The sequence below is a fragment of the Copadichromis virginalis genome, linkage group LG7 (genome assembly GCF_057382275.1).
Source record: "Copadichromis virginalis isolate Kocher_CV1m ecotype Utaka linkage group LG7, C_Virginalis_male_GT1.1, whole genome shotgun sequence".
NCBI lineage: Eukaryota > Metazoa > Chordata > Actinopteri > Cichliformes > Cichlidae > Copadichromis > Copadichromis virginalis.
The window spans coordinates 55,042,856-55,069,272 of NC_140624.1; the positions used below are offsets into that span (position 1 = coordinate 55,042,856).

The 26,417-nt window shown below is 41.4% G+C and overlaps 1 protein-coding gene and 1 long non-coding RNA gene across 4 annotated transcripts; one reads left to right on the plus strand and one right to left on the minus strand.

The window, feature by feature from the left end:
• Nucleotides 1-8,192: 8,192 nt before the first annotated feature.
• Nucleotides 8,193-25,344, minus strand: LOC146706180 (uncharacterized). Of its 2 annotated transcripts, XR_014921457.1 has the most exons (4): nt 24,987-25,344; nt 10,953-11,027; nt 10,679-10,743; nt 8,193-9,943 (listed from the first exon to the last, which is right to left on the minus strand). It is a non-coding gene; the product is annotated as an uncharacterized LOC146706180 (long non-coding RNA). The 2 variants fall into 2 exon arrangements; XR_014921456.1 differs by having other exon boundaries at nt 10,679-11,027.
• LOC146706181 (TOG array regulator of axonemal microtubules protein 1-like) lies at nt 20,348-22,964 on the plus strand. 2 transcript variants are annotated; one of them, XM_085464260.1, is made up of 8 exons: nt 20,348-20,499; nt 20,708-21,047; nt 21,272-21,511; nt 21,676-21,799; nt 21,916-22,021; nt 22,121-22,359; nt 22,455-22,610; nt 22,708-22,964. In XM_085464260.1, the coding sequence occupies exons 1-8, from the start codon at nt 20,425-20,427 to the stop codon at nt 22,946-22,948; spliced, it is 1,521 nt and encodes a 506-aa protein (XP_085320386.1). In that variant the 5' UTR covers nt 20,348-20,424; the 3' UTR covers nt 22,949-22,964. The 2 variants fall into 2 exon arrangements, with proteins under 2 accessions (XP_085320386.1, XP_085320387.1); XM_085464261.1 differs by having other exon boundaries at nt 20,349-20,499; nt 20,708-21,035.
• Nucleotides 25,345-26,417: the final 1,073 nt, after the last annotated feature.

A 26,417-nucleotide genomic window follows, 5' to 3' on the forward strand; every position in this document is an offset into this window, starting at 1 on the left:
CACATTTTATTATTTTCACTAGCTTGTTTAAATATATTATTGCTGTAGTCTGCAACAGAGAGATTGTAGAGTGGAGGCTGGCTGGATCATAATCCATTTTGGAAAGATTTATCAATACTGATGATGTAACCAGCCATGTGCATTGTTATCAGCAGGCTGTGGGGTTAAAGGGGGAGAGAGCTGAGAGACATGCGTACATTGTAGAGAGTACTCAACAATATGCATTTAACCTCCCCCCAAGCTCCACTTTCTATTCATTTAAATGGATATGATCAACAGCATTGATCAGAACATTGTATTCTACAGACAGTCGTATTTCTCAGAGGATAAATCTTAAAAAACAAACAAACAAACAAAAAACAACCTCCAGCCGTTTTGTGGCGCTTACCTGTGTTTCCAACTCAGCCGAGAGTGAAAACCTCTCCAGCGGATCCTGAGTCAGCTGCAAGTCCTCCTGGTAGGCCGTGTCTGAGCTAGAGAAAAATCAGTGAAGGTGACAGCAGTGGTCTGTGGCCACCACCTGCAAAACCATCCCTGCTTTTACAGTCATGTGCATTTTAATTACCAGAGTGTTGAGTTTAAGGAGGGGGCACATAAGCTCACAGGCACATGTAGATTGTAGACATTGAAATCATATCGAAAAGCTTTCGCATGTTCACCATACGCTAATGATCATGTAGGTTTGTATGTTCCCTTTCTCCTCCGGGACAAGTGGACGAATCTTGATAAAACTTTGCATAAACACTGCTGAGGGCACTGACAGTAGCGTCTGTGTGGTGTATACAAATATTTTATACAAATCCAACAGTATATATATTTGCACATGTGGCAGTTCAGTTGGACACGATGTGTTTAGTTTGTTGATGTTTAGTGTGCGCATTTTTACTTTTGTTTATATTGTAGACATTTAGGTTTGTTATGTATTTTAATGGTCTGAACAAATTTTTAATCTTCCCTGTGCAGCTGAGCGGCTGCTGGTTGTTGATCAAGCGATCAAAGTAAGCGACTATAATGACCATCATTTAGTCAACTATAGTCTTCTATATATTTCATTGTGAATGTTACAATCCATATTTATTTTAATGTAATATATTTTTAATTTTATGCATTTATATTGTTCAAAATATGACATCTAACAAGTTTGTCAAATTATTACAACCAGTATTGTCCATGCATAGCTAGTACCAATAATACTAACTTGTGTTAGCAAAGCCTGTTCACAGTGCTAGTTTACATACTGCTAGCAAAGCTGTACTAAAGTTCCTCCAGGGGGTTTAATCGTAAACAAATGAGCCAAATTGACTGGTATAAAATAAATGAGGATTCATGTCAATGAATTTCTGTGCAAGAGTTCACACTTGTCTTTGTTTTAGACTGGGGACAGTGAGTTGCGTGAGGAAAACTAAAAGTATCTCTGGCAGGGCCTTCCATCCAGTCATTGTTCTTCATATACAAACTAAAGTGAAACTTTCATGGTGGCATTACAGAGCCTGCTGGATGATCGCAAAAGTAAGCAGGTTTCAACTTGTGGGGAGCCTGAATGCCACGATGCAGTTTTATGGCAGTACATCAAACTGTTGCTGAGATAAATCAGTGTGGCGCAAAGCGGTCGACTGACCAACCAAACATCATTGCCATCCAGTGGGCTGCCGTTGTAGCTGTATAAATAAAAGTAACTTAAACATGCAGGCAGTACACGCTCTAGCTTTGTAACAAGTTGCTGGAGTTTAGTGGGCTGTTTTTTTATTTATTTATTTATTCTTGATCACACAGCAAAAGAATAAAAAGAATTTTATAGATAAAGACAATGAAAACAGCAGCGGGAAGACGGCTTGTTCCTCTAGATGCATGCAATCTGAGACGCAGATAGATAAATCCACTCTGGCCCGTATTAATTTTGCTGCTGGAATTTGCTCAAGTACATTCTGTGACTTGGGGAGAAGCCAAAACTCCAGCCCCGGCTCTCAGATCTCATGTTGCAACTGATGGCTTCAGGCCGAGCTTGCGCGGGCCATCACAAACAGGCTGAGGAACGAGTAGGAAAGAAAAGACTCGCCTGTGTCACGGTACACTGGAATAAATTCTATGAAGTCAGTCTGTGATCGCAGCATGAATTCCACTATCCTGGATCTGCTGATTATAGGGTTACCAACCGTCCCTTAAAATACGGAATCGTCCCGTATTTAGAAACAAAAGTACACGTCCCGTATTGAGCTAATAAGGGACGCACTTTGTCCCGTAATACAGTGAGAATCAAAAGTAGTCTATAAATGTTTATGGAATTAACACTTTGTTTGAAAACATAATTCCCAGCCCCTCTCCTGCTTTGTGACCAATGAGCTGACAGCACACTTATGACAATTCGAGTATGACAATTCAGATTACCGCTCATCTCATTGGTCGAGGAAAGGTCGCTTACGGAGAAAATACCGGAAGACAACAGGTGACCACAACAAGAAGCAGGGCCAACAGGGAAACAAACGCCGACTCTGCGGTGCAAGTCTCGGATGACAGTACACCTAAAGCTGGGCAGACACTGTGTGATTTTTTCAGTCACGTTATTCAGCTCCTGCTCAAACTGCACGATTGACTCACAGGGGTTAGAAGTTCATAGGTCACGATGTACTCTCACACTGTACCGCCCGATGCTCTGATGCGACCTGAGTGTTCACACTGTGCCGCTGTTGTGCCAAAGTAGTTACCCCCGCCATAAAATGAAGGTTATAACAGAAAATCTGTCGCTCGCTCTCTCTGTCTTTCACTCACACAGACACACCACCACCATCAACTTTGCTAAATTGCTAATGAAAAACATTGCTGCTTAATCACAGCTGCCTGATCAATGTAAATCCAACTATTTTCACGGTTGTTGTGGTCGTGATAATTTTGTGAGGCCACATCGAAAAGGCTCGGATGAGCTTTCCAAAGTTCTACAAGTTGTGCCTCCATCGCTTGTGTCCAGATCACACGCTGCACTGCCGTGCTGCTCCATCTTTTACACCAACGTTTACGTGTTTGCGCGCGAGCAGCTGCGGTGACACCCTCACGAGCGATTGATGATCGGGAACTGGTCGTGAGGTGTTAATCACTTCTCGTTACCCAACGTATACTACATGACGCACGATGAAGGCCAAAATCGGTCCGATCACTCAAAAATCGGCTCAAAATGGGCCTAAAACCGCACAGTGTGAGCCCAGCATTAGAGCAGTAATGTTTGTTCCCCTCAGAGAAAGGGAAGAATGGGAAAAGGAAAACACCTGGCTGGAAAAAGTTAATATGGGCATGTGCAGTGAATATCAGCGCTATGTGGCCAGAAGTGTGATAATATAATTTATTTTGTGTAATAAACAACTGCAAGGATAGATGATTACAACAAATAGATGACTAATACATAAAAGTAATACATAGGTGAATAATGATGATGAGTTATGATGCGTAATCATGGGAACAAGTGGGTTTACAAACAGGAGCAGCTGATTAGCATTAGAAAAGCTGAAATAATACCTCAGCTGAAGCCAATTGTACTAAATGCACTAAATAGAATAGAATAGAATTCAGCTTTATTGTCATTGCACATGCACAGGTACAGGGCAACGAAATGCAGTTTGCATCCATCCAGAAGTGCTTTAGTGATATAGATATATTACAATATATATTAGCAATAATATAGACATGTGAGTATATTACAGAAATGGGTCTATTATGGTATGTTATAATGTACACGGTATGAAGTATGTTGTGAATATTCTATAACTATAAGTATGTACAGGCTATGAACAGGATATAAATATGAAAAACTATACAGAATATGAAATAAATAACTTTACAGAATCCGAGATATACAGCTATACAGAAATGGGAACTATGCAAGTTGTAAACAGTTGTAGGATTAAAGATTATTGAATGTACAGAATGATTATTTACACAGAGCTATACAGTAATGCAGTTAAGATAAGTGAGGGTGTAGATAGTTTCTACAGAGGCTATATAAAGTGCTAGTGGTTGTGAGTGGTGGTTCAGTCCATGTTATTATTGTGTGTTTGAGGGTACAGTTGTCCATTGTGGGTGTGTGTATGTTCAGTCCATGAGTTTAACGTGGGTCAGATGTCAGGAGGCAGAGTTCAGGAGTCTGACAGCTGTGGGGAAGAAGCTGTTCCGGTACCTGGTGGTCTTAGTCCGGAGGCTCCTGTGGCGCCTCCCAGAGGGCAGGAGGGTGAAGAGTCCATGTGATGGGTGACTGGGGTCTTTGATGATTTTCCCAGCCCTTTTCAGACACCGCTTCCTGTAGATGTCTTTTATGGCAGGAAGTGGTGCTCCGGCGATGCGCTGGGCAGTTTTCACGACCCTCTGCAACGCCTTCCGGTCCGAGGCAGAGCAGTTCCCGTACCAGACTGTTATACAGTTGGTCAGGATGCTCTCGATGGTGCAGCGATAGAAGTTCACCAGGATGTCTGAGGACAGGTGGTTCTTCCTCAGAGTCCTCAAGAAGAAGAGGCGCTGGTGAGCCTTCTTGACCAGCTTGGCACTGTTACAAGAATATTTTTCTTTCTATTGTTTTCTATTATTTTAAGTTAAGCAGGACAGAGTTCTTTTAAAGAAAGATTTACTTATATTCTCAAAAGTTAAGCATGACAGGCTTCTGTTTAAGAAAGAGACCTGTTTTATTGTGTTAATGTTGTCATTTTGAGCTAAAAATAAATAGCTAAATGATCATTTGTTTCACATGTGTTGATATCACAAAGAATAGAATATGCATCTACTTAAATCAACTTCAAGTCAAATGGTTAAAAAAATAATTTCACACACAAAAAAAGAGCTAGAAAATTCACCACACTGGGAAGGGTGAAGACAACTGGGTCGCCCGGTCCTGGCCACGAGGTGTCCCTTATTTATTTTTCAGGGAGTTGGCAACCCTAGCTGATTATAGACGCCCAGCCCAGATTGTGTGACATGTAATTTAAGTATTTCTTCTTCCTTAAAGCAAAAAAGATCCCTGACGATTATGCAAGAGCTCAAACTGTCATGTGTGCCCTGCTCAAGTTGCCGCAGCGTACCTGACTTTTGTTGATACAGCTCTTCGTGCAAAGTCACATGAATGATGCAATGTGGACACAAGCAAAAGTGTTTGTATGTGTGGGTGGCGTTTGGTTGAGTTCGGGCAAGTGAATGCACAAAGTACACAATGCAGAGGTTATGAACAGGGTGGAATACCAATAAAAGAATATTATTTTCAGGACTTGTGGGAACGCTTGTGTTGCAACAATTAAATAAACAAACACAGTTATAAGTGAATACAGCTGAGTTGGAGTTTGAAATAGATTTTTGGGACCTGAACTGCTCCTTCAGAGCGCACGGGAGTCGTCTCCATGTGTGGCAAAATACAACGAGCGCAGTGATTAAAACCCTCGCGGCCTGGATTACAGTGAAATGAGAGGATGGTGTATGACTCGGCGATATTGTGGTCTCTGTGTAATGCTGCTAAATGTCGGGTGTACCGACAAACTGTGTACACTCTGAGCTCAGAAACGGAGGATACTGTCTTTAGGCCCGTCTACCTTTGTTACAATAACTCGAGTTCAGCTTCGTGTGTGACCAAGAAATGATATCAGTGTTAGCATTTTAGGCGTTGGCTCGATGTTCTGCAGGAAGTTGTGGTATAACACATTTTTTCATGTATTTATTTTCGGATTTCGCTGTCATCCATCTATGCATCGTTTCATTGTGGTAATAAAGTCAGCCTCTCTCTACATAGACTTTGAAAATGATTTGAATAGTACGAAAAGAGAGCAATGTTTTTTTTAAATTCCTTTTTACCCATAATTCAACTCGATCAGATGAACACTGATTTTAAAAAAATGTCATTAGTTTAGTAGTTTTGAGTTGCTAGAAGTGATCTATCAGATTTCTTTCTTTTTCCTGCTTGTGGTCTTCAGGACCAAATCAACCAAAATCATTCATTTGTTACCTCTTATCTGGATCCAGGTCATGGAGGTAGCAGATCCCACAGATGCCCTGACCTCCCTCTATCCAGCTTCTTCATCTAGCTCTTCTGGGAGCACCTGAAGGCATTCCCAAGCCAGCTGAAAGATTTAATCTCTCCAGTGTGTCCTGAGTGTGCTCCAGGGTCTTTGTTGGATGTGGTTGGTCTGAAACACCTCACCCAGGAGGCATTCAGATGTCTGATCTACCTCGTTGGCTGCGTTCTCCCTCTGTAAATGGGCACAGCAGTGATGGTGGAGGGGGTTTTGAGCCCTGTGATTCTTCTGCTGTTCTGTCAGGTTGTTGTAAAAGCTCCATGAAGGCTGTCAGAACTCTTAATGCAAACTAAGAGTGTGTAAAGACTTCCCCAACACATCCACTCTGACACTGCTGTTGATCATCTATGTGCAACATCTCAGTCTTTTCATGTTCTGTGCAATTCTTTTGGCTCATGTGCAATATTTTGGTCCCAGTAGAACTACCATCTCCACCCTAAATGACCATAGCCCTTCCACCCTTATTTATCTATTACATTATATAACTGCCCTTGTATACAGACCCACAATGTTTCTGTTTTAATGTTTCTTACACATACACCATGTAAATAGTTTCACTCACATATATGTATTCATATAAATTGCTTTTTATTTTTTTTATTTATTTATTCCCCCCCCCTCGTTGTGTATCGGTTTCTCTTCTTTTTACTTTTGCACCTTTGTGCGCCAGCTACCCAATTTTGCTGTGCAAGAAGCTGCACATAGACTTAGAGCTTTTTATTGTCAAAGTCTAAACTTCCTGAAGGAAGTCATTAGCAATGATAAAGCCATACACTGCAACTGAATCAATTGTTAGATTAAAAATACTCTTTAGTGCATCTTTTCAAGAAAGAGCTTTAAATGCAGTGCAAATAGATTTCTAGAGTGCACCTCATAAGCAATCAGTAAAACAGAAAAAGGCTTGGTACATGTTGCAGTAATGGCTCCCACATGCTAACTACACGCAGTTTACATGGTGCTTGAATTTTGCCAATCATTACTGGCTGCTATATTTTTGGAAGTCATTCATCACTTGATGTGAACTTTGTGTCTTTTATAGCACAGTCAGTGCATCGCTGCTTGAAACGGCCAGACGGTGATTCACACTTAGTGCGTGTGAGGTTTGTTTTGTAGTTTCACAGCTCCTCAGAACACTCGTCAATCATTGATCTGAAAGTGCAGCAGAACATGTGCCACATGAAAGTTTCACATTCAACTGCATTGTTTTATTTTTAGTTCAGCAGACCGCAGGACTTTTTTTTAATGCAGTTCCGTCGAGCCACGTATGACTGTAGCAATTTCACTGGCCTAATTAGATGTGATGTCAGTTAGAAAAGGTAGAGTCATTGCAGAGGTCCTCTTGATTTTCCTTTGCTTCCTTTTGGATTTGCGGTCATATTTAGAGCTGCCAGTGGAGGGGAATGAGAATGGAAGGTCAAAAAGTAGAAAAAGCTGAGACCAAGTGGTTGAGAACAAATAAAAGAGGATGATGGGGGGGAGGAGAAGGTTCTCCCTCTGTCAGGGCTCAGAAGAGTGACACGACCCCGGTGTGGTCCCACACGAAGCGCATTATTGAGTGTCTGAGAGGGGTTTAAGGCCCAGGGCTTAGTGCAGATCAGGAGCTGATTCTGCGCCTGAGGAAAAAGCAGTACAGGAGTCTGTGCTGCCATCATGATTGCAGTGGCACATGGAAGCAGAGACACATTAAGGTCATCTCACATGAAAGCAGTACCTGAAATACTCTGAGACTTAACCTGAGCTGCCTGATCCCATCTGGGACAGAAAATGATGCTTCCAAACATGATATTTGAGTGTTATGAGCACCGATAGCTAGGGGTGGACTGTAAATACTGCAGAATACTTTTTGATGCATGCTCGGTCATCCAGGTAATAGTTGATTCTGCTCATCTTGATGCAGCGTATTCACTGGGAGAAAGGCTTTATCACTTATCCAAGTGACTTCTTCAGCCTCCCACTGAAAATGCTACATTCAGATGAACTGAATCAACTTCTGGAGTAAGTACAATATTAATAAGATAGTAATAGTAGATAATAGATAATAATAGTAATATAAGAGTTGTTTTCCTATATGAATGTCTTACAATGGCACCACTGCAGTTCACACTCCATTTTTTAATCCAAACGTAGCCACAGGACAGAAAAATAGGTTACCCGGTGTGGGGCTGAAGCTATGCTGTATTTAACTTTCAGGAATAATAGTTTTTTTATTCAGTAAACAGTCACAATATTTTATTTCCACTGTTACATAATCCTCATAAACATCAGTGTCCGAATTAAAAAACAACAACTCTTGTACAGAACTTTTTGGAACTTCTTGTCTAGTACTAGCAGCATGCCTCTGACTTTCTTTAGGTCCTGCTATGTGAAGGGAAAAGCCTAAATGAGCGTTATGTAAACACATTCCCTGCATGCACAGCCCAAACAGCCACAGCTGGCTGAACTTGCGTAAGAGGCCCTGGCTCAGACTCTGTGTATGCCATCCGGGTTTGTAGATCACTGGAAATCTGCTTTAGCTCAGTCCTGTGTCACAGACACCAGCTGCATGGTGCTGCAACCGATGGATTAACATAAGTGCAGGATTGAGGCTGTCCCAGATAACGAGAATCAAAAGAGCCATTCTGCCCTGGGTGATCATGACGCTTTTCTTAAGGGTTGTCTAAAGGTTATGAACTGGACTGTAACATGATCCTCACTGAGAAAGTTTTTTGCCATTAAAACTTTGTTCAGTTCCCTTGAATGTCTTTGGACTGTGAGTGGAAAAATAAGCACATAGCTGATGGCACGCAGCGTGAGGTCTGCAAGAATCTCATTTGAAACTCAGTTTTTGTTCTTACTGCTTAGTAAACAGAAAGTTTTTGTAGCTCCTGTGGTTGTCGTTACATGCCTAATAATACTTTTATACTCCCACCCACAAGACACTGGGTGCGTAGCTTAGCATTTTTAAAGCAGAGTGAAACAGTTAGCACGGCTGTGTCCACAGATGCAAAACTACATTTACTGCATTTAAAAAAACAACAAAAAACACAAAACAGTAAAATAATAAGAATTAAGTCTTCCACATTTCAACCGTTGTCGCTGTTTCACTAAAAGCCAACGACACCAACATCTTTTGTGAGAAGTTAGCCTCTTCCAGTGTCAGAGTTGCTACAACCACAGAAAAGTGCATGTCATTTTAGGCCATAAAATGTGTAGATATGCTGAGACTGCAGTGTGGTAGCTACTGAAAGTCATAAGAGGAAGAGATCTGTGTTAAACTGGAAAGAGACTCCACTGTAAATTATAATTACTTAGGCTTACTAAGAAAAAGCATGCAATCCAATTGGCTTATAACACGGTGTAACACTCTGTTACTTGTCCCCGCCCTCCACACATTCAAACACAAGGGAAGAGTTCGGAGTTGCGTTTTAGTGATTTTTTTATTCGCACACAGTCTCTGATCTGCTCCATGGTCAGCTCTCAGGCACAACTCTCCGCTCCAGGCCCCAGCAGCTACTGAGATAGGGGAATGGGTGATTAGGTGATTAGTGCAATGGGAATCAGCTGTCAGCTAGCCTCCCCTAGCACAGACCCCTGGACCCATTGCTCCACCCCTCCCCTGCAGCTGAGCGACAAACCACACCTGACCACATACCGCCATCGCCTGACTTAGTCCGGCCTAGCCTACCCCCCAGGCAAGGACGAAAAGCGAGAGGAGAGAAAAGCGAAAGGTTGTTCCTTCGCTCCCATGCAGTCACCCTGGAACCAGCAACAATGGTCTTCTGGGGAGAGCCCCAGCCACTTTAGGATAGCCTGTGGAAATCCGTGAAAATGCCCCTTGACACTGGTGGCTCATTGCCCCATCCTGGAGGTGTTTGAGGCATGCCGGTGGCCTGCAGCTCTTCCAGCTGCCACCTGTGCACCACTGCCTGCTGCAATGAAAATATGCAACAGAGACTCAACTGCAGAATCCATAGGTTTTAAGCAAAAATACATAAAGCATAACTGACAGAGAAAAGTGAACAGGATAGGAGCAAAAACAACCTAACAGAAGGGTAATTGGGGAAGAGTGAGACACCTGGGAGACACAGCTGAACTAAATCAGACAAAACATGGGGAAGTAAAACTAAAACATGGCACCATAGATAAATGACTATCAGATGAAAGCAGAAAGTAACAAGACAGAAAAACACCTACCAGAGAGACTAAGACAAGGGTGTCGAACTCCAGGCCTCAAGGGCCGGTGTCCTGCAGGTTTTAGATCTCACCCTGGGTCAACACACCTGAATCAAATGATTACTTCATTAGCAGGCATCTGGAGAACTTCAAGACATGTTGAGGAGGTTATTTAGCCATTTGAATCAGCCGTGTTGGATCAAGGAGACATCTAAAACCTGCAGGACACCGGCCCTCGAGGCCTGGAGTTCGACACCTGTGGACTAAGACTTGATAACAGGATAAAGGAAACACAGGGGAGGCAAAATAAACTGGAAACTCAAGGACTTAAATATAACCTGCGCTGAAACTACAGAACTTAAAGCACAACAATTACAAGAATATAGAAAATAATAAATAAGAAAACTCTGACCAATAAAAAAAAAAAAAAAGCAAAACTTTGACCATAGCAGACCGTAACAGTTTAATAAAATTACAACCCAAGAGCTCACTTTGTTGCAGATTTTGTTCTTTCCCTGTTTTGCATTTGTTTTCAGCAGCTCTCCCCGTGCACTGCCTGTTCAACACAAGACAGCAGAGAGGCAGTTAAAACCTACCCAGGGACCAAAAACAGAGCTAACAGGACGGTAACAAATTGTGATTTATGAACAAATAGCACGTGTCTACAAATAAAAATCCAGATGTACAATAAAGCTGCTCTCTGTTTTTTAAATGTGCAATAAGGACGTGACACCTAAATAAGGAAGCGCTTTCTTACAAGTTTACCGTATCAGCGAGGAAGATGATGACATGTCAGCGTTGCTTTCTCAACTTGTTTCTGCTCCTTCACATTGGCAGTTACTGAAAATACGAAGTGTTACAGCGACAAAAAGCGGCTGAAAAATCCATAGTGAACCTTGAATGCATTTACACTTGTTTGATTTAATGCATTTATAACTACTGTGTGTTCTGTGCCAGTTACTGTTGTTGATCAAAACTTAAAAGAAACATTACTTCGTTTCACATATAAATGCAACTTCACATATGAATAAGAGAATTCACTGTGACTGAAGCTAATTTTCCAGCAGCTCTTACTTTTCATGAATATGAAGGAAAGGTCATGCACTAAGTACTAACTGAGCACAGCCAGGCACTGATTAGGGGGTAATGCACTTAAGTGGAGTAAAGTGCTCCGCAGTGTAATTGGAATAGACTGGATTTGCCTCACTTGGTCTGCCAGCACAGCCTTAACGGTCGCAGGAACACATAGCTTACAGCTGCTGATTTCATCAGCTCAGAATGTAGAACCTGCACAACAATGAACTACTGTTCAATAAAAAGCTGCAGAAAACTACGGTAAAAGTTCAAAATTAATTGGATAGTTCACTGACATGGCCAGATCAGGCCCATTCCCTCATTATTTCATACATACATACATTATTTTATGTTTTTCATTACATATTAAGATAAGATAGAAGATTTAGTGTCCCAAGTGTTGAACTTGTATTTGGTAGCTTTTTACTGGAATTAGGATGATGTCCAAAAAGACGTCAATACAACGGAGGGGGATTGTGAGGTTAAATAACTCAAAACTATCAGGTAGGAAAATCTTCAGAAGTCGCCAAGTCAACAATCTGGTACATTATTAAAAAGAAGGAATGTACTGGCCAGCTCAGCAGTGCCAAAAGACCCGAAAGACCAATAGATGCATCAAGAGATACAGTCGGTTTATGACAAGGTGCAAGCCCCTGGTTACACTAAAGAGCAGGAAGGCCAGATCAGACTTTGCCAGAAAAAAAATCAAAAAGACCTGGAAGTTCGTCTGTCTCTGGACACATAAAACCAAAATGAGCTTGTTGGGAAGAGAAAAGGCTGGAGAAGGAGAGAAACAGCTTGTGAACATCAAACATGACCGAGGCAGAGAACGGGCATGTATGGCTGCCACTAGAACTAAATTACTAGTGTTTACTGATGATGTGACTGCAGACAGAAGTAGCAGGGTGATTACTCTCTGCTGAGATTCATCCAGTTGCTGCAAAAGCAATTGGACGGTGCTCCACAGAGCACATGGATAATGAGTCAAACCATACTGCAAAAGCAACCCCAAAATCTCTCAAGTCAAAGAAATGGGATATATCCTCAATGGCCGAGTCTGTCATCTGATCTCAACACCACATGCAATTATTAGCATTCAGCGAGTAAGTAATTTTCACCCGATTATTGAAAACAAGCCTGAGATTTAAAACTCTTTCAGTTTGTCCAGTTTATTTGTCACTGAAACCACCAACAAGACTATTTCTAACATTCTGGCGCTTTTAAAAATATTGCTGTAATCTATTATGAAATGCATTTAAGTCATTAACTTAAATAAAAGTAGTTATGTGGAAGGATCTCCAAAACATATTCAAAATTGAAAAATTGTAACCAAAACAAAAGGAAATAATCACCACAGAACTCAACATGTGGAAAAACAAACAAACAAACTGTGTTATTAGCTTTTCACTTCAATTCACTTCAATTCAATTTTCTTTTATAGCACCAAATCACAACAACAGTCGCATACACAGAAAACCCAACAATCATATGACCCCCTATGAGCAAGCACTTTGGCGACAGTGGGAAGGAAAAACTCCCTTTTAACAGGAAGAAACCTCCAGCAGAACCAGGCTCAGGGAGGGGCGGGGCCATCTGCTGCGACCGGTTGGGGTGTTTTATTTACACTTTTTAATACTTTCTCCGACCAACACTTACATCCTTCCAGTTCATCTGGTAGTTTGGTGCAATAGAATTCTAGCTCACGTATGTCATAGTTCTTTCTGTGTATTAGAGATTACTCTGAATTGAACCTGATCAATATGGCTCTTTATTCAACCCTGTCTGCCCGCTGAAATTGAGCAAGACTGTGTTTGGCTCCAAACTGAGATAATTCTTTTAAGCAGAAAGTCGACAAATCTGCTGTTGGCGGATTTCTCGCACCGTGGAGACCAGTGGCGACAGACTAGTCAAGCTGCAGATGTTCGCAGATTATAGGCTTGTGCAATAATCAGCTTGGTGGAGACATGTTCGCTCTCTCTCGTTACAAGTGGCTCAGTGTGACAGATAAAGATACACAGATGGCCTTAGTCTTTGGAAACTGCACAAGTGCAAGTTTATTTTATTGACTAATGTGAAAAGATGAGCAAACAAGTGGAACACGTGTTCTTATGTACACAGCAACAAAGTCTAGCAAAGATACAAATACAAGCACAGACACTGGGCATACAATCATGAGTCAGAGTCAGACAAATAGTATTATACCTTCAATCAATTAAAAGAGAAAACCTTTCCTAGAAAAAAGGATACCAAAGGCCACCTCTGATGCGACATATTGGAGTCGTGTTCTGAGGACGTGTCTGCTGCTTAGTTGGGGTCGATAGCTCAATAGCTCACAACATGAAAAATCAAGGATTCTTCCTTAGTTGCATGTTCCAGACTTGCAAGACAAAAGGATACATAAGAAGTCAAGAGAGAAGTCAAGCTTAAAGTAATGCGATGCAACTGAGAACTACCATAACGTGTTCGTGTGCTTCTGTGACGGTTTTGCGAGTGGACTGTAAGAAACTGAAGAACTGTCAGTCCCCTGCTGGTGGCTACGTTCATTGCTCCTTAAGGCACAAACACGCCACCAAGACTTAAAAAAATGTATTTCTAAGCATTGTAAAGGTAGCATATGACACCCAAACCCATGAATATAGTCATTCATTTGAAGGGTCACACAAGAGCACTGCTTCACCCAAATTTGCCTAGAGCGTATCTAAACACAGAGTGCAGTGCAAAGCAGAAAATTTGTGGTCTACGATGGGACAAATAGATTGCTAAAGCAGTTAGAATCCCTTGGGTGTACAGTGAAATACTAAAAATACTCAGCATACAGAGTAGATGCAGGGTTTCTTTTTTGAACAAGAAAAACAGAATGTGAGGCATACATGATGGGAAGAAAATATAAGCGTTACCATTTGAACTTGCACTGAGGCATTTATGTGAAATGAATGCATTAAAGGCCCAGAGTAACTGCTAAAGCTAACATCTGTAATGCCACAATCTATTTTGGGCTTCGATCGCAGGAAGCACTTTTCTTTAATGAATGACTCACACTGGTTGTTGACAAGAACATGGTCCAATGTTTCCAGGGGACTTGTGCTGAAAAGCCTCCCACTCACATTATCCACTTAAGTGTTCAATCAAGAATGAGGTTATCAGATGAGGTAAATGCCTAACCTACCTTCTGGTGAACATGTAATTTGGTAAAAAAAAAAACTGAAACAAAGGCTGTCTTGTTTGTCTAAGGAGCAGCTGAGTGAAAAGGGAAATATCTAAAAATTGATTTGGGCTTTTGACCAAAGTCATGCAGGGCTATGATAATCAGATTTTACACTGAGGCATCATTTTTATCTCTAATACAGTTTCCATGCAGCACACGAGGAAGAAAACACAAGACTGTGGAAAATGCAAAGTATAAAAAAGGCTATTTCATGCAAATGAATCCATAAAGTCACTAACAATTAACTTGTTACTTCCAGTTAGTCAGAAAAAATTACCAATCTGCTGAAGTATTTTAATAACAAATGGCATTTACCTGGATTTGATGCTACTGATTTTAGTCTAGAAAGACTCACCAGCAAGTGTGGAAACCTGAGAAACTACCCCAAAATTCTTATATTTTACCCAGGTTTTCATGACTGGGCTACCAATAGGATGAAGGAATCTATGCAGTCCCAGGAAAAACTAAGTACACCTTTGCTCCTTCCACTGGATGTAAGAGTGTAGGCAGCAGCCGGGTGCTGCTAGTCAAATACACTTGATTAACTGATCACCAGCAAATTTGGTAAACAGTTAATCAAGTCTATTATAAAAATGGAAATGTTATCAGTTTGCTGGACTGGAGCATTCATGGGTATGTTAACACAATGTCAAAGAGGAAAGCCTTCAGCAATGTTGTTAAAGCAGAAATTGACAATCAGTCTGGGAAATGTTATAATAAAAGTTATTTCCAGTCCACCATTCCACGGTGAAAAAGATTATTAACAGGTGGTGGAAAACATTCAGGACAGCTGCCAGCTGTCTTCCCAGGAGAGGATTTCCCAGCAATGTCAGCCAAAGGTAAGACCATGCTACGTTTAGAGAAAATACCAAAAAACCCAAGAGCTCTCAGATTCTACAGACCTCAGTTAGAATGCTAAATGTTAAAATTCATAGGAGCACAAGTATGTGTTGTTTCCAAGGGTTAGCAGGAAAAAGCCTCTTCTTTTATATAGAACATGACAGCATGGCTTAGGCTTGTAAAGTTGCATATGAGCAGACCGCAAGACTGGCAGAAATGCACAACACCACGGACTGGTACTCATATACTACTTTTCTACTCAATTAGAGCACTCAAAGCTATTTCTTACTACAAGCCTCACTCAATGTACTCTCTCTGTCACAGCTGTATATCTGATTAAAAAAAGGGCAACTTTTGTTCTGCCAAACTTGTCAGAAATTGTAATGACTGAAAAAGTAGAGGAATTTGAAACTCCTTGCCATCTTCTTGTGCATTTGAACAATAGCTGGATAAAATGCACAAATTGTCAGCTTGTTGGTTCCAAAGAGATGAGTGTGCAGTGACACAAATGCTTGACCATCCAATATGCACCCTGTTAGAATAATTTGGGTATGAACTTAACAATGACATGCACTTCCAAAGAAAAGTTTTGCACTTTTTCTATTTTTCTATACCCTGCAAAACACAATTTTAAGACACTGCCATTCCAAAGGACAGGGTTATCATCATTTCGAGTCAAGGAGCTTCTAATATTAGAAAGGGGGTTCTTAATGACTTTGGTGGAAGATTGCTAGAGGAACAGGATGTTTGATTCTTAACAGGGTCTGGATCTTCTAATATACCCTTTCCACACACTGAATCAGATATGGTAATGTCCCAAGAGAGGATTCAGTCAAAGGCGTTGCCGTTGCCATGGGTCTTTTAGAGTATAAAAACCACATGTTTTTGTAAACACAGAGTAGGCCTTTAGATGGGGCACAGGAAATTACAGCATTATTTACTTTGGCATTTTTGGAAGCTTTGGAATTTAGCAAAGTGAAGGCAGACTTAATCCTAAATATGAAATGAAATGACTGGCTTGAATTTTGTGATATTTTTCTAAAAGATATTTGGCAGGGGGAACATCCAAAGCTGTACACAGCCTTAATGTGTTATTATTTTTTCTGCTTTTGGAGTTCAGTGGTAAGCCCACAGCCGTATAGTAAAATCTGGTGCACTGATAAGGGGCACTCATAGCTATCATAGCAGTGTCTTAAGCACTTCAGCAACACCAGTTGTTCGGAGTTGAAAATGTTTAACCGCACAACGTTTCATGCCAAATAAAGCAGCAGGGGATTCCTCAGATTAAGCAAAATGTTACAAAGAGTTTTGACAGGACCCTGTGCAGTCGTCAGCAAGTGTGATCGCCTCTTTAAAAGTTGACATTTTAGCAGTTTGTTGGTCTGGAGCATTCAGGGATCTGTTAAGACCATTCAACCGTCTTGCCAAGAGTGGCAGTCCAAGCTAATTCACCTCAAGGTCAGATTGTGCAACGCTCAAAGAAACTGCAAAAAAACCCTAAAAGCTACATCCCAGACTCTACAGGCCTCAATTAGCATGTTAAAGTTCTTCTCTCTAAAACAAAGTCTGCAGCATGGCTCAGGCTTTCACAGCTGCATCTAAACAAACCACAAGACCTCTGGAACAATATGCTTTGCAGAGACGAGACCAAAGATTACCAAAGAGATGTTTGGCTATAATACACAGCACCACATTTGGAAAAAAGCAAACACAGTATATCACAACAAAAACCTCATACCAACATGCAGTTGGAGGAGGGGTGATGATTTGGGTTTGTTTTCCAACCACATGACACGGGTACCTTGCCGTTATTAGCTCAACCATTAACCTGTACACCAAAGTACTCTAGAATAAAATGTAAGGCCAATCTGTCCCACAGCTTGAGTGAAACTGGGTCATGCAACAGCAAAATAAGCCCCAAAATGTACAACAATGGCTCAAAGTCCAGACCTCAAACTGATTGAAATGCTGTGGCGTGACCTTGAGAGCTATGCACGAATGTCCACAAATGTTAATGAACCAAGGCAATGCTGTAAAGACGAATGAGCCAAAATCCCTCCACAACAATGTGACAGTGATGAAGCAATACAGAAGGTGATTAGTTCAAGTTATTGCTGCAGAAGTAGCTCTACAGGCTACTGAATAATGAAGTGTATTTAGTTTTTCACAGTCCTGTGACAGCTTTCTTTTCCACATAACCGTAGGAAATTAGCTTCTATTATATTCAGCTTCCCACATTTTGGAGTTTTGGAAAAACTGAAAAAATTTTCACAGTCAGAAATGATTTTGAGTTTTAAAGCCTCACAAAACTTATCAGGCTTACGGTAAGCTGAAACAGTGTGCGAAGCCACTAAACAGGAAGCGAGTTCATGTCTCAGCAACTCTTTCAGGTAATTACATATCTAGAAAAAAAAGTGGTTTATTTACTTCCTGTAGCTCTCTCAGATTATCTCGTAACTCTGAGAACTGCAATAAGAATTTTTTTTTTTCTTATTGCAGTTCTCAGAGTGGGGCACGGTGGTTAGCACTGTTGCCACACAGCAAGAAGGTCCTGAGTTCAATTCCACCATCAGGCAGGGGTCTTTCTGTGTGGAGTTTGCATGTTCTCCCCGTGTTTTCGTGGGTTCCCTCCGGGTACTCCGGCTTCCTCCCACCGTCCAAAGACATGCAGCTTGTGGGGATAGGTTAAATCCAAATTGTCACTAGGTGTGAATGTGCGAGTGAAAGTGAGTGCGAATGGTTGTCTGTCCCTGTGTGTTGGCCCTGCGAGAGACTGGCGACCTGTCCAGGGTGTACCCCGCCTCTCGCCCTATGACAGCTGGGATAGGCTCCAGCGCCCCCCGCGACCCTGAAAAGGATAAGCGGAAGCGAATGGATGGATGGAATTTCTCTTCCTTTATGCTTACAGCCACGCTCTTGACACAATCAGGACAAAATGCCATGGCGACTGTCCCTTGGTGACCTGCTTGGTTACCTCATTGCAGATTTTTTTCTATATTGCATAACTACTTTGGAATGATGCATCAAAAATAAATAAATAAATGAATACATGCCAAAAAAGAAACATTTGTTTTAATGTGGGGTTTGAAAAAGCCCACCTTTTGAATTATAAGCCGTGAAAAATGACAGACTTTTTCTCATTATTTGGTAAGGATTAAGACGCACAAAGAACCAGTAATTCTTGCCCTTCAGCAGTCACAGAGGTTTAAACCACGCTGGTGAAATTAGTGCCATTATCTGACAGGGAGAGGAGCTGCAATATTTTCTATATGGCTCCAAGAGTGATAAAATGCCTCACAGCGATGTTCATAAATGTCAGTCATGCCCTGGCAGAGAACTCCACTGCTGAATTAATATTATATGTCAAACAATGCTCCATCCAGTTTTATGGGTCTATTCCGGTTGCATACACAGTCTGAGCCTCCAGTCACGCAAACCTGTCCTGGCTTGTAGAGTGAAGCCAGACTAGATGCTAATGGAGCTCCCTAATACTTGAATTTTAGTCAAGCTTGCAGCTTTCTTCACTATGTTGTATAATGCAATGAATAACATGAACATTTTTAGTAAGGTTTGTTTGCTTGTTAACATTTTTCCCTTTAATGTTTTCATTAATAAAATCCAACCTTGAAGCATAACAAACCAACCTTCTACTTTCTTAAGTTCAAGCAAGTCTACAGTTTAAATAAAGGTCTAAAGTCACCAATATTATTCTGACAATAGAAATCCTAGAATAGTGGTAACACTCTGAATACACACGCCAATATAAATTTATCTCGCTGTCATGTGTTATTTTGCCGGGTTGTTTCCTCCCGTTGCCATTTCAATAACTTGCCTCGGGGTTGAGAAAGGCTTAACCACAAAACTGCCCAGCATGTGTCACTATAGCAAGCAAGCAATTTATTTATATAGCACTTTCAGAACAACACAGCTGAACACAAAGTGCTGTACACTTGGCATGCCAAAAATGATACATGAATAAAAAGATTTACCCAAAATAAATAAATAAGAGTGACAGCAAATAATAAAATGAGCACAAATAGCGCAAAATAAAAAGTATAAAATGATCTTTAGAATTAAAAACAATAAAATGAGTACAATAGATTAAAAACAATAAACTCAGGGTCATACAGTGTCATATGCCAAGGAGTCAAAATGGGTTTTAAGACGCATTTTAAAAGTGGACAGTGAAGGGGCCTAATGTGCTGGGGCAGATTGTTCCAGAGATTAGGAGCAGCAATAGAGAGGGCCCTGACCCCTCTGAGCTTTTTCTTGGACCTGGGTACCTCCAGGAGCGGCTTGTCAGCTGACCTGAGAAACCTGGGGGAGGAGTAAGGATGAAGAAGTCCAGAGAGATAAGGTGGGGCAAGACCGTTTAAACATTTTAAAACGAACATTAGAACTTTAAAATGAATACTAGATCTACTTCTACTGAATCGAGAAAAAGTTCCTGAGAAGAGATTTCATTTTCAGTATATAAGAAATTTGGGGCGTTTCTGAAGGTACTGTACCATGTTAGAGCATCTTAACGTAGAGTCCTTGAATACTAGGCAGTTGTAGAGGATGAGTTACTCTACTTTAAATGACTCCCACCCCTTATTGGAGGATTTCAGCTTCTTCCTTTGGGACAGAATTTTGCAGCCCCTAAATGCAGGCGAAGCTTGAAGAAACAGCTTTGTCCAAACTGCTATTTTGTTGTTGTTGTAGCAAATGACACATGTTTTTTTCTGTATTTTTTAAAAACTGTATTTATTTATTTACTGTACTTATTTCTCTATTTATGATGGTGCTTTTATCTCCTTTTTGCTGTTTTATATGAATTTATCAGTATAGTGTTGTCTAGTTTTAGAAGCTGTGATTAGGACGTCTATTTAAATTTGTTGATTAAAGATCATAATTAGAGATCATAAGCTGCCTTTGATTGAGACATGTCTGATATTTTTGTAAAAACACAAAATAGTGTATATATATGAATATTTTCAAAAAATGCACCGTGAGTTCCATATGACATCATCATAACTGATTTACTGAGCAGCTGAGTTAGAACTTGTCACTCACACACTGAGAAGCACTCACAAACTTTCTGTTTCTAAACAATTTGTTCACTTTTTTATCTCAGTCATGCCTGAAAAGACATCAGATACCTTTTTCCATTGCTTTCAAGATTTGAGTCAGAGAAAACGCACAGATGGAGATGTAAGTAACTAAACATACTCATTTTTGACTTCTCTGCTGTTCAAATGTAAACGTTTCTGAGAGATGTGTTATATTTTGCTGCTTTGCACAGTGTAATTTTTGTGTAAGTCACTGTAGACAGAGCAACTGTCAGCGCTTCACCACAGAGTCCAGGATCCTGGACTTTCACAAAGCTCAGAGCAGTAAGACAAATGTGTTCTTTCAACAGGCAGACAGATTGCATACCGCACAGAGACCCAGAGATTATGCTGTGCGACTCCCACCTTTACCTAAGCAATGCCCAGGCTCTCCACAGAGAGTCCAGAGAAGCTGGAACTTAAGTCCCTGGTTGGATGACCCCTTTTGGAATCAGGAGGACCCTAACAGAAGTCTGTGTAGCCTCAGCTCTGTAGACACACACACACCAAGTGAGCTGAGGGCCATTCCTCTCATTGTTAGCCCTGATGAGATGACACCGCTCACTCCAGTTCCTCCACCTCCTCGAGCAGCTTGTCCATCGCAATTGCCTGTTTTCTCTGCTAAACATTCAGGAGAAGGTCGGTTCAAAGGTGATGCTTTTCTTTAGTGGTTACACCTGCTGTTAATCAGTTAGTTTAGATTTTAAAATTTGACACTGTAGATTATCTATTTTAATGCTAAATTACACATATTCTTGCTGTCCATTCATTTTATATGCTTTTTTGAAGAAAAAAAAAATCAGGAAGAAAAATGTTTATTGTTGTTGTTTTTTTTTAGTAAGATGTCAATTTGTAGTTATTTTTTGTCTAAACAGACACGAAGGTCATTCGTGGAATAAGAGTCTTGACGGTAAAAGACAAATTTGGGCCTATTTTGGAAAAACTGCAGCATTTCCAGGATGGGATTGTAACCTCACCTGGACACACAGTACCAACCAAAGCATTTACTGCAGTAAAGCCTTTGACTCCAAAACCTCCAACAGTTCCCATACCGCAAAAACGAGGACCTCGGCTTGGGACGATGCTGCGCCGTGCAAAAGTCGTCCCTATAGACGGTAAGTGGTTTTCCTCAGTAACTGTAGAAGATGCTGAATAATCAAACTTTAAATTAAGAGATTTTTTAAAAAGATTTTAATGAACAATTAATCACTGCAACATGTACAATGCTTCGAATTAGAAGAAATTACAGTTTCTCTTTCCTAACCTCATTGATTATCAGACAAGAAAGCAGACAGTCAGTGCAGTCAGAATAATCCAAGAGAGGGCAGGGTCAAACTCCCGCCTCTAGCTACACCTGTAGCGAGCCTGTCCCACAGCTTTAGTCTGCTGTCTTCAGACGACTGGTAAGAAACGTAGTAAGGAGACATTAAATACTGCACAGAAACAGTGCTGCATAATGTGGCTGTGTTATTTGTGGTGTTCCTGAAGTCGTGTTCAATGTTGTGTTGTGTAAATACAGGATTAAGAAAAGACAGGGGTTGCAAACTATTCAGTCTCTGGCAAAGCACCACTCGGACATCCTGAAGACTAAACTGCATGAAGTGTGTCTGGTCCTCATTGAGGAGGTATTGCACACTTTATGTTTCTTATATGTGTTTCATGCAGCTAGTTTCCCTTCAAGTGCATACTACAGCCTCAACTGATGATTTTCACTCACATTTTAGGTGAAAAACCAACGCTCAGCAGTAGCCTGTGAGGCCATACATACCATCGATGAGCTCTACATTCAGCTCCAGAAAACAATGGACCCAGAAGTTGAAACAACAGGCCGAGCTCTATTGCTGAAGCTTGCACAGCCCAACAACAACTTTCTTCATCAGGAGGTCAATCTGGCACTTGATGCCATGGTGGAAAATTGCAGCCATGGACGGATTCTGAGCGCTCTGTTTAACACAGGACTGACGTAAGAGGAGAGAAGAAGCTGTAGTGATTTTATTAGAAGACATGAAAGAGAGATCATGTTCACTGAGTTGTGTGTCTAATATTGTCCTTGCTCAGCCATCGCTGTGTCGCAGTGAGGAATAGCACAGCTCAACACCTGCACCAGCTGGCTGACAAACTTGGAGCAGCCGTCATCCTGAAAGCAGGAAGCTTCACTGAAAGGTTTCTAATTGCTGCCTCTAGAATGGCAGGGGATGCTGCACCTGAAGCCAGGTGGGTACTTTTAAATGGGTTTGAAGTGCATCAATGTTTTATTTTCTGTGAGTTTACACAATTAATGAAAATTAATGACAACTGTAATCTTCCACAGGTACCATGGGCGAACAATCATCAATAAACTGACCCTTCACAAGGACTTTATGAATTTGTGGATGAAGATTGTCCCTGAAAAAGACAGGCGTCCTGTGGAGAAGAGCCTGAAAAAGGCTAATAATTACAGGCAGCAGGTCAGCATCCAGACTAGGCTCTCCTCTCCAGCACGGCCTGGGATCCCCAGATGTGACAATGCAAGTCCTGACAAGTACAGAGGAGAAGAGCGGCTGCTACAGTAGCAGCAGCACTCTGAGGCTAAGCTGGGAAAGTGGTTGGAGGTTCAACCATCATGACCACAGACAGTCCCAGTTGCTCTGCAGGAGTAAACTTCTCCAGGACTACAAACTATTTCTCTGAAGGACAATATTATTTAGATTTACATTAATTATTATTACAGCATTCTTATTGTTACATTATTTGTATTATTTCATTATTATTGTCACATTTTTAAGATCCTGAATGGACAATGAATGAATAAATCCCTTTTTTTTTTCATCTGAATTAAAATGGCACTTTGGTTGGCACATATACAGTTTCTGTTTTTCTGTCAACAAATATTAATACATTCTTAGTTCTCTTGTTTTCATTTTTAACCCATGATTTTGCATTTTTATCAGGATTCAAAGTCATTTTTATAACATAAAGAAATATTAAATAAATACTAGAAAGCGAAAATTTCAGAAGTGTGCCTATGCCGCTGCTAATCAGTGTAGTTTGCCATTCATACGGCTACAGAGAGCAAAACTCAGCAGAGCAGCCATTCTCCACCATGAAGTATGGTAAAAACAAACACCGCTCGCGCATCACAGATGACAGCTTACAGTTTTGTGTAAAGATGAGGTGACTTCATACAGCCCCGATTTGCAGACGCTGTGCACAGAGGTTCATGAGCAGAAGTCCCATTGTACCACGGCAGACCCAACAATGTTTGCATGAACATGCTTTGAAGCACTACGTTATGGACCACTTTTCACACATGGTTGGTGTACCCACACAGCCGGCTGTAGCTTTTCAACTCACAGCCCAACACACACCAAAAAAAAAAAAAACAGCCGAGAGAGCACAGACTTTATGCCCGTGGGTCCACCTCCCCTGCAGCGGCACTGCAGACCACGCCCTGCCACACACATCAAACACGTAAAATAAATATTTATGCACTTTTGCATTCACTTTTTGTTTTTTGTTATTTTTACACAATGTTCTGAATGATTAACAATGGTCTACAGCCAATCTTGTGTATTATTATACAAACTTTGGTTGTAAGATTCAGATAACTATTTAATAAAAGGTAAATATTTTATATGAGAATAAGAAAGAAAAGTATATCTTTGCGTCCCCCTTTCCCTGTTAATGCCCTACCTGGCCCCCTGGCAAAAGCTTTGCTAGATCCGCCCCTGCACAGTTACCAGCTGTCAGCTACACAAAAAAAGGAGCTTGGTGTTAGTTGTCTCTCAGAAACAGTTGATAACTTTCCTTCAACTCATTCATGTCACCTAAAAGGTAAACCTGTTTCTCCATCACCAGTTCAGCTCTGATGATTCAGTAAGGACATCTCCTGGTTTCGATCAGCCCTTTTTTACAGCTGTGGCTCCAGCAAACATCAGCTGATACTAGAAATTAAAATTTAATGAATTCTAACAACAGCTGATCAAGCTTAACCATGCTGCTGTTGTTTAGTACGGAGCCCCCCAGGGGACATGGGGAAAAAAAAAAAATTAGGGAGGAAAAAAAAAAAAATTAGGGAGAAAAAGAAAATTAAGACGGACTTTTGCGAGATCTCCAACCAATGCGGCAGCTACTTAGTTGTAATATTACTCTTTCTGGGTCACAAAATACACTTTTAAGATATTTTGAGGCGTGAATGTAGTTGTGTAAACGTCAGATACCTGCTCGGTTTACAAGACATCACATATTTGCAAAAGAGCTCCGACGTTTTTGGAGATCTGACACCCACTAGCTCGAAGCTAACGGGAGGTCGAGACCTACTACAGCCGGGAGGAACACCGCTTTCCCGGCACATCGTGCCTCGACCTCCTTCGACCTCCGCCAGCTCGGCTTCGAGCTGGCGGCCTCCGAAGAATGCGGCTAAAACTTTTGCGAGATCTCGCAATACTTTTGCGAGCGCTCGCAATACTTATTGCGAGATCTCGCAATACTTTTGCGAGAAAAGTCCGTCTTAATTTTTTTTTTCCTCCGTAATTCAGCACAATGAAAATAAACTACACCTAAACTCGGTTTATATCTGACCCAAATAGAGTGCAGTTCATAACTTCTTACCTGAAATTCAGTTCACCTCACGCTCGGACCGGCAGCCGCCTGCTTCTCCTGCCTTCGGTTTCCCTTATCCACGATTGAGCTCCACGTTAGCCACCACCGGTCGATCGGCGGCCGCCTCGCCACCGGTGTATGTCTCTTTCCCCGCATAGGAGGGGAAAGAGACATACACCGGTGGCCAGCTGCCCTCTGTTGTAGCTCCGCGTTAGCCACCACCAAACAACTCAGTTATTTTTCCCACATCGACCAGCATCATCGGCCCATATAAACGAAATATAAGTCCACTGAAACACAGACTGTTTGCGAGCGATGGGGGGGCGAAAGGAGTTAGAGACGCCTCACTGTAAGCGAAGCCCGGGTGCTTTTTAGCGAAGGGTCGCTAGCCGCGCTAGCTAGCTAGCCGCGTGTTGCTGCTAGCCGGCTAGCTAGCTAGCCGCGTGTTGCTGCTAGCCGGCTAGCTAGCTAGCCGCGTGTTGCTGCTAGCCGGCTAGCTAGCTAGCCGCGTGTTGCTGCTAGCCGGCTAGCTAGCTAGCCGCGTGTTGCTGCTAGCCGGCTAGCTAGCTAGCCGCGTGTTGCTGCTAGCCGGCTAGCTAGCTAGCCGCGTGTTGCTGCTAGCCGGCTAGCTAGCTAGCCGCGTGTTGCTGCTAGCCGGCTAGCTAGCTAGCACGTAAGAGAACTTGCTAATATGGGATGTCTTGATAAAACGAGCAGCTATTTGAAGTTTACACACCTACATTCTCGCCTGAAAATATCTTAAAAGTTTATTTTGTGACCTAGAAAAACTAATAAAAGACATATATAAAACGAAGAGGTAGCCGCCATTGTTTTACTCGGCAGAGGTGTGCTATGAATTGTGGGATATGGAGTTTTCCACCAAGCATACCCTTGCGGTTACCGTAACTATTCAACGGTTTGCGCAACCTTAAAAATTCCAATGGTTCCTGAAAGCAGCGACGCTGTGCGAGCCGTTGATATTGTCGTCATTACGGTAATCCAAATACGGGTAGACAGGCCGTACTACTCCCGGCATACCACTAGAGAGAGCCAACACACCACAAATGAAGTTTGAAATTTGTTTCTATGGGGCCAAAAGTTGCCTAGAAATGGGCCAAAATTTGCACTAAAATCTAAATATTTAAAAAACTACAAAAGTCATAAACACCAAAAGTCATAGCATACTAGTCCAGACCCAGCCGCACAAAATGATATAACATATGTAACCCTTGTCTCAAAACTGTGCGGTACATAAGCGCGGGAAAATTTGCACTAAAATATTAATATTTAAAAAACTATAAAAGTCATAAACACCAAAAGTACGGGGTGAGTTACGCTGCAAAATTTTAGGTGGAAAAAGGAAAATAATAATAATAAGAAGAATAATAATAAATCCGACAAATAGTAATAAGTGTGCCTCTTGGCATAGGCACACTTAAT